At 43.8% G+C, this 8,112-nt stretch overlaps 2 protein-coding genes across 2 annotated transcripts; both read left to right on the top strand.

Annotated features, from left to right (window-relative positions):
* Positions 1-3,063, top strand: EV420DRAFT_1653800 (uncharacterized protein; the record flags this gene model as incomplete). Its single annotated transcript, XM_060478763.1, has 15 exons — positions 1-67; positions 118-330; positions 379-618; positions 668-724; positions 775-915; positions 967-1,175; positions 1,221-1,571; positions 1,619-1,678; positions 1,728-1,793; positions 1,843-1,878; positions 1,937-1,964; positions 1,994-2,071; positions 2,123-2,806; positions 2,858-2,903; positions 2,949-3,063. The coding sequence occupies 15 exons, from the start codon at positions 1-3 to the stop codon at positions 3,061-3,063; spliced, it is 2,391 nt and encodes a 796-aa protein (XP_060321802.1).
* Positions 3,064-5,207: 2,144 nt separating this feature from the next.
* On the top strand, positions 5,208-6,945 carry EV420DRAFT_1488491 (uncharacterized protein; the record flags this gene model as incomplete). The annotated part of the gene is made up of 7 exons (XM_060470617.1): positions 5,208-5,290; positions 5,339-5,593; positions 5,643-5,926; positions 5,976-6,047; positions 6,093-6,324; positions 6,486-6,674; positions 6,744-6,945. 7 exons carry the CDS (start codon positions 5,208-5,210, stop codon positions 6,943-6,945), a joined length of 1,317 nt encoding a protein of 438 aa, XP_060321801.1.
* Positions 6,946-8,112: the final 1,167 nt, after the last annotated feature.

The following is an 8,112-nucleotide window of genomic DNA, read 5'->3' as shown; positions in this document are numbered from 1 at the left end:
ATGTCGCTCCACAGTCCACCTGCCTTTACCATCTTTATAAAGTGTCCATCTGGGAACTTTGCGCTCGGTAAGTTTTACAAAGTCATTGATCGTGTCTTTGGTGAACTGTTTTTCCAGTCATCAATGGAAGTTCATCCATCCAGAATATCTTAGAAATTCTAAGACAGAAAGTCTCCGGCAGACAGGATGCTTGCGGTATCTTTTCAAGTCCATTCCATTTGTACATGCCTGGCAGATGGCTTCCTTTATCCGCCATGGAGATGCTGGATGCTCTGAACGTGAGCGACCTTTCAACTTTACATTTCCAATCACTGCTTCTAGGGGGTGCCAGTAAGTATTCGACAATATAATGCGCTGGCAGGTACTGACACGTTCCAGGCCCAGTTGATCCGGTCGATCTTACCTTCGCACTAGATGATAGTTCCGATCATTGCGAATACCAACGTTGCAAAAATCACAAAGCGAACGGTGATCCATACAAGTTTCAGCCAGGGGAGGAAAAGTTTCAAATGAAGGCATGTTTGCGCAAGGATGGGCCTGCTACGTTGAGGAACCTGGGGACTGAGACCCTGACCTTGACGACTTGTAAATCCTGTGCTGCGCTTGCATCAAAGAAAAGTATGCCCTTTTGCGCTTTCACCTCTTCCAAGCCAATATTCTTTTATAGAAGCTGCATCACAGCGCACAAGACATCTATCGAAGAAAGATGGAGTGGTGTCATCCTGTAAGTCTTATCCACGTGCACAACACGATAAATCTCATTGGTTTTGTTAGCCCGTCAGATGGCACCACCACCCATTCCAACGATTCCAGGAATTCACCTGCTCGAAGTAGCCGATGCTATTCTGAAAGTCATTGTGTCCATCCCAAACACCCTTTCAATTGATGAAAGTGTCAAGAAGGCCAAAGCAAAAGGTAGGAATGTTTACTGACCTTTTCTTGTTCAGTGAATGTACTCTCTGACAGGAGCTGCGCCGGAATCGAGGTTGCCAGTCGTGATATCATCGTTGCTGAACAAAAATGCCCTTAAAACCGGTTATTCACCTGCTCATTATCTCTACAATTCCGAGAAGGACAAGTTTCGCAAGATCGCAGTAGAAGGTCAAGGCATACTTGCAAAGGTCTTTGTTCAGGTCAAAAGGGAAAACGGGACAAAGAAAGGCATCTCCTTCCACGTAAGCTGTAACTTTGTCATGGTTACACCATTTGACTTTTGGCAGAACGTACAACGTGGTGTCTCCTTTCCTCCTCCGACTCCCCATGCTGAAGTCGTGCAATGCGTGCTCGAAAGCCTGCTTGTTTTAGTACAAGCCCATCACAAAGTGAAGGGCTTCAAGTTCACTACTGACGATTTCTTCGTTGTCGACTCTGGGTGGATACCCGTTCTGGAAGGAGATTTAACGCAACCAACAGAGTTGTTTTATAAAGGTATAACCAAAGGGCTCTCAAAGAAGGGCACACCAGTCGGAGGCTTGAAATATTCTCAGGGAGCCCCTGAGAACTGGTATATGGTACTCAACCCTGCAGCGGCTGAAAGATATGATGAATGGGAGGCTGGTGATACTCCAAAGGTACGATTATCATCATTATGTGTCAATTTACATTGATTTCTTTCAAGTCATCCCCTGTCAAGAATGGAAAAGGGAAGAAGCGCGAAGAACCAGAACTTGATTCAGATGTACGTTAACTAGGATGCCTCTGTTCGGATATTCATTGATTTTAAACAGATAGATGACCTTTCGGATATCAATTATGTTTCAATTTTTTCCGGACCACCTCAGTCGACCATCTCAGTGAGAGGAGGACATTCTCTTTGTCGCACAACCTAACATCATTCTTTAGGCAAATAGTGAACAGTCATGTTCCTCAAAACAGGCGGTGGGTGACTTCCCAGTTAAGTCTTACCAGGCTAACTGAGTTCTGTAGCTTTCTCCAGCACCTCCTACGGACGTTCCCAGCAGCAAGTGACTTTGTACTGACATTGACGTATCAGACTGCACCAAATGGTTTGACATGATTCCGGACATTATTGACACCGGTGGAACTTACCTTGAGAGCAGCTTCGATCCTGGTGAGTTCTACACCCAAAACAATCCACGTTAATCACCTACACATATTTTAGGTTTACCAGAACGGGCGGTTGAGATTTGTTTGATCCCTCAACTCATTTCTGGACTTCTCAGCAGCCCTCAATTCACCTTCACTTCGCAGTTACAGGGACACATTTATGTCGACTGGGTGGAGAGCAAAGAACAACGACTCGGATCCAGCTCTTTCAAAACGGCTCACTTTGGGCTGCTAAAGGTTGGAATGAACCTAGAGGGTGTTGATGTTCCGGCAGCGCTGCAGGGAAAAGTCTGTATCAAGCAGACGTATTTCAGCCTCATGACTAGGCAAGGGGTGCAGCAGATGACTGATGATGTTGAACGTATGGCTGTCTTACAGGAAGCGAATACTTTGGTCTGGGCGAATGCCATTCATGACATGAGCATTGCATTGGTCCATGCCAAAGTGTCATCCTACGGGCCACTGCCTGGACTGATCCCGGACCTTCGCTTTGTTGAGGCAGCAGTCATGCTGACTTCCCGTCCAGAATCGGTCAAGCTAAAGGATTGGTGGGGTTTTTGTGTCCTGGTGGAACGACTCCTAGATTCTGACGACTTCGTCAAGTATGTATCGAATGGTGCCCCCGAACTGGTCGAAGATGTTTCCAAAGATCATCTTGCCATCGCCACATTTTTATGCTTCCTGCAGCACCTCCAATACTCTCAGACATTGGGAAAGTGTTTTATCTCGGATTATCAAGGTACTTCCAACATCTCCTTCTCAGTAATGGGTTATTGAATGTCATCTTCAGGCACTGGAAAATGGTTGACAGACCCCCAAGTCATGGCGAAATCTGTGTACGTATTGCAAAAATGATAAAACTCAAGCTAACCATTTTACAGTGTTCTGGGATGGCAACTCTTTGGTGAAGGAAACGTGGATGGTTCCCTCGAGCAATTCCCGCAAAGGCACCATTGTAATGAGTGGTGCACTTGGTTCTGCTTACAAGAGTTTTGAACATACGTAGTACTATTCTTGATAGAAGTTTGTTCATAACTACGTTTATGAACCCCCGTTTCTGTCTGACTTGAAAGGTGGCTGAAGTCAGTAACTTTGGGTGGGCCTTTGATCCTCATTTACTTATGTACTTGGATATTTGCATTCTGAAACCTAAATAGTTTTTTTTTTTTGGCTAAATGTTCTCACAGGCCATCCAGCTCGATGGCCAATGGCCAGAAAAGGAAACAGAACCTAGCAAAGTCCGATTGTCTTGAAGACCGATTGTTCTGTTTTGAAATTGTCATTAGTTACCATGTTTGCTTTGAAATATCGCCTTTTCCATCGGGCATGGTTTTATTGTGTTTTTGACGCAATGTTTATGTAAATACAAGAATGAACTGTGTCGCTGGTTCTTAAACAACTCATAAAATCCATCCTGTGGCGCAGTGGCTCTCCTCTGAAGACATTTTTGGTATGAAGGGCCTAGTACCTTTGGGTGGGCCTTTGATCCCCGTTTACTTATTACATGTATATTTGCATTCTCAAATCTAAATAGTTTTTTTTGGTTAAATGTTCTCATGGGCCATCCAGCTCGATTGTCTTAGAGACCAATTGTTCTGTTTCGAAATCATCATTAGTTAACATGTTCACTTGAAAAATCATTTCAAGCTGGCATGGTTTTACAGCTGTTCCAGAAAATAATGAGAATCATGTGAGAACAATGTGCGCCCAAATTTGACATATTTACTACATTTGGTAAATAAATATTGGCCCTTCTCCACAATGTACACCTGTATAACTCGCTCATGTTAGGCCTCTGAGGTCCTTTCTTGAAATTTTACAACAAATACTATAATGATATAACATCTAATCATTGTCTCTGTTCAGATGGGAAGGGATATACCCGTAGCTTCTGGCAACATAGCGGAGCCACCTTGGCATCTGTCATACTTCCTGTTTACTGATGAGAGGTCCCAGAGTTTGACAGCATGTATTCAGGCAATGGCAAGGTCTACAAGAGTGTCTATATGTTCTGATAATTGCTGAAGCAAGCGCGTACCTAAGGGTTATCAGAGTTATCCTGAGACTCAGTCACTCATCCATTGACTAAAACAGGCCAAATTCATTATTGACCACTTTGAAATGGTTGCTGACTTCTGAAAAACAACTTGACAGAGGATGCGAACATCAAGCCAAGGTGTACGTTGAGGAGAAGGGCCAATATTTATTTACCAAATGTAGTAAATATGTCAAATTTGGGCGCACATTGTTCTCACATGATTCTCATTATTTTCTGGAACAGCTGTAAAACCATGCCAGCTTGAAATGATTTTTCAAGCGAACATGTTAACTAATGATGATTTCGAAACAGAACAATTGGTCTCTAAGACAATCGAGCTGGATGGCCCATGAGAACATTTAACCAAAAAAAACTATTTAGATTTGAGAATGCAAATATACATGTAATAAGTAAACGGGGATCAAAGGCCCACCCAAAGGTACTAGGCCCTTCATACCAAAAATGTCTTCAGAGGAGAGCCACTGCGCCACAGGATGGATTTTATGAGTTGTTTAAGAACCAGCGACGCGGTTCATTCTTGTATTTACATAAACATTGCGTCAAAAACACAATAAAACCATGCCCGATGGAAAAGGCGATATTTCAAAGCAAACATGGTAACTAATGACAATTTCAAAACAGAACAATCGGTCTTCAAGACAATCGGACTTTGCTAGGTTCTGTTTCCTTTTCTGGCCATTGGCCATCGAGCTGGATGGCCTGTGAGAACATTTAGCCAAAAAAAAAAAACTATTTAGGTTTCAGAATGCAAATATCCAAGTACATAAGTAAATGAGGATCAAAGGCCCGCCCAAAGTTACTAAGATGCTTCGGCATTATAGGTTTCCATCTTGGAAGCCTCTTCTTCGAGATGAGCGTGCTGCGAGTAGAACGTGACATGAGAACCCAGGTGGTACTTATGAAACAGAAGAATTCAAAGAACATACGCATGACTTCATGGTAGCGATGCCAACAGAAGAATACAGACTTCAGGATTTTCTTCCCTTATTTCGGGCAGAATTCTGGCCATATTTCGTTTTCCAAGAATCACCCCATCTTAAAAAAACATAGTCCGATGCATTGTCAATCCCTTCCACTTGTGATGGTCCACACAATACCGTGGTGCACTGTTCTTTCTCCCCCTAATGTATCCAGTGTCAGTCCAGGAGTCTATGAGAACCAACTGTAAGTCATTCACTTTCTTAAGTGGAACCATATTAAATGATCTGGAAGGGTGTGGATTCCAAATGGTACTACCAGTGCTAAGTGGCCAGTTGTGGTTTACTGCAAAAGAAAGGATCAGGCATTGGCGTTGAACACACATTTGAATCCATTCCTGGTGTATCATGGCCAAGAGGACGATGTAACTTTCAGAGCGTCTTTGCATGAGTGGCAAAAATGGCCCAGGATCACTGCAATGTTCGACAACGATGGGGCCACCTTCTGGGCCATCATATATGGCGCAAGGGCAGGCATCTTCTATCACCGGTGTGTCTTTTGATCTTTTTCAGAATCAAACTCACCATACTTTTGACAGAGAACATGCTGTGGACCAAGTCGATCAGTCAAACCCAACATATCGCAGGGCCCACGGCTTCGATAAAATTGAAAATGTGCTAATCTGTCAGATGAGTCGCAGTGCAACTGTGTATGGATGCATAGATCAATACCCGGCCAACACAACGACTTCGCCATTTCATGCCGGCAGTCGAGTTCCCCGCCCTACACCCACCATAGCTTCACCCACAGCATCTCCAGTGGGGACCCCTTCGAAGCAGAAAGGGAAGGCACACATTCCCAACTCGTCACCAAGGAAAACTCGTAAGTAATTTATCAAGGATTTCCCTTCAACTTTACTTATTCAAATGAGATCATGGCAACTACCTCACTTCCAATGTGACCGTTAATAGCATTGGCAATGGGGACATATTTTCATTTCCCAGTGAGTGTTGTTCTAAAAGTAACTCACCCTCCCTGAATTCCGTAGCATCACACAGCTCACCAAGGACTCCAGTAAGCCTCGGCCAAGCGGGGCCCTCCAGGCCAAGATCCGTGTCACCACTACGTCTTCCCAAGTTACTTGCAAGATATCTGGAGGTATACCAGTACCCGAAGCGATACGTATCAAGACATCTTGAAGAGGCTGATACAAGGGATGACTTTATTGAAGCCGTGGAGGAGAGTATTCCGGAAGAGGCAGCTGGATTCATTTGGGACCTGTACTTTGGGTTGATGGACATAGCCTTTTGAGTCCTCATAGTTAGCCTTTACAAATATGTTTTTCCGAATTTATACATGTTCTTGTGTTCGCAAACAGGGGTGGTACATATTTCAGCTCAAGTTTCCTAATTGAAGTGAGACGTAGCTAAGAAATGCACAGTTTTTTTATGGAGGGAAGGGGGGACTTTGGTGATGATGCAGAATTGAGAATATCCATCACGGATTTTAGCCTGGTGTTAGCATCTTTTGACATGAAAGACTGGAGAAAGAGATATATTTATTTCACTACTACGATTATCGCTAGGGGATATTGGCAGAAGAAATGTACTATGAGGCAGCAGAAGCACTGGTATGCAGAGGTCAAAGTTGCCGGTCACGCAGATACAGTAGCCTGGGACTAATTTGTCTGGTTTGTCAGCATGACCAGCATAGGCACCATGGCCTCAGCATTCTGGTCTCTGGGGCGAAAGTCAAAGCCATCCAATGACCCTGACTGTGATGACTTTGGTGACGGTCATGCAACCTGCACAACACTGGTTCAGAAGTCAAACAAGCACAGTCTTGTCGAAAGCAAAGTGTCGAGACCGCAGAAACTAGGGCCAGTTGAGGTGCCGATGTAAGATCGTGCAATGTGTCGAGAAAGCATCAGCCAAGTCAATGTAACTTAGGCAGAGCACGAAAAACCCAAAAATGACATGGTAGTAGAAATCCTAGCTGTCCAAAAGGATAGGTAAACAAAGCTCAAATGAATGATGCCATTCACATCCATTACAATCAGTGCACCAGGAAGATCAAAATTCTTTGGCGAACCTGAATTTTGAGCATGAATGTAACATTTTACGAATTCGTTCGGGGTTCAGCTAACTTCCCATTTTGGAGGATGATGACCAGTGAACCTAACAAGTATGGACATGGTCAGTCTACATAGTAGTCTGAAAGTGTACGTTTGTAGGTAGTGAAATAAAAAAGGCGTACTTCCTCAGCGTCAAGGGAACGTAAAAGATAACTAAGGAAGGAGAAAGGTACGCAGCGTATAAGTGGATATAACAGAGCCGCAGTCAAACACCGAGTTGATAAACAAGAGGTATAGGTGTACCGGTCAACAGAGGATCTAAATCCATGCCGCTTGCCAGAGATAAAGTCGGGAATACCCAAATTTTGTGTAAATTTTCTGGCAAGATCTTAGTCCAACATCCCAAAATGTAACCCTATTGTGGGCATTCAGATATCCCTCAAATTCTCATCTGTCCTGTGTACTTTTGCCATCAATGAATCAAGCTTCAAGCTTCATAGGTCAAGCTGAACAACAATTGATCTCAAAGCCACACAGGGGGTGTCCCAGTCAACCATCGTCACGTTAATACGAAAAACCACTACTATGGACCGTGGGAGTACCTACCTTTTGCGAGCGCAGCAAAATCATTCACATTCTAGGTCTTAAATCTCAAGGACGCGTCTGGCAAATGTGACAAGAATGTGCCAAAGACATAGTACTTAGAACAGGAAGCATGATGCTCAGAAAACAACAGGATACCGACTGTGGAACCGTGGAAGAGATGACCAGTAAGGCGCAAGGCACCTCAGTGGGTAAACAGAAATATGACGACATACTCATTTTCACCCATTGAAAAGCAGCAAAGTCATTCTTTATATGTGTAAAAGCAATAATCTCGCGTTACAGACGGGCAGGATAAGAAATGAAAGAGATGGGACTAGAGGAAAGAATGGAAAGGATGCCATAAAAAGCTATTGATGCTGGACGTGTTCCTCACATGCCAGCCAATTCT

This window comes from Desarmillaria tabescens (genome assembly GCF_030435595.1).
Source record: "Desarmillaria tabescens strain CCBAS 213 chromosome Unknown EV420scaffold_177, whole genome shotgun sequence".
NCBI lineage: Eukaryota > Fungi > Basidiomycota > Agaricomycetes > Agaricales > Physalacriaceae > Desarmillaria > Desarmillaria tabescens.
The sequence above is the reverse complement of the archived record's forward strand: the minus strand, read 5'-3'. Positions and strand labels throughout refer to the sequence as shown.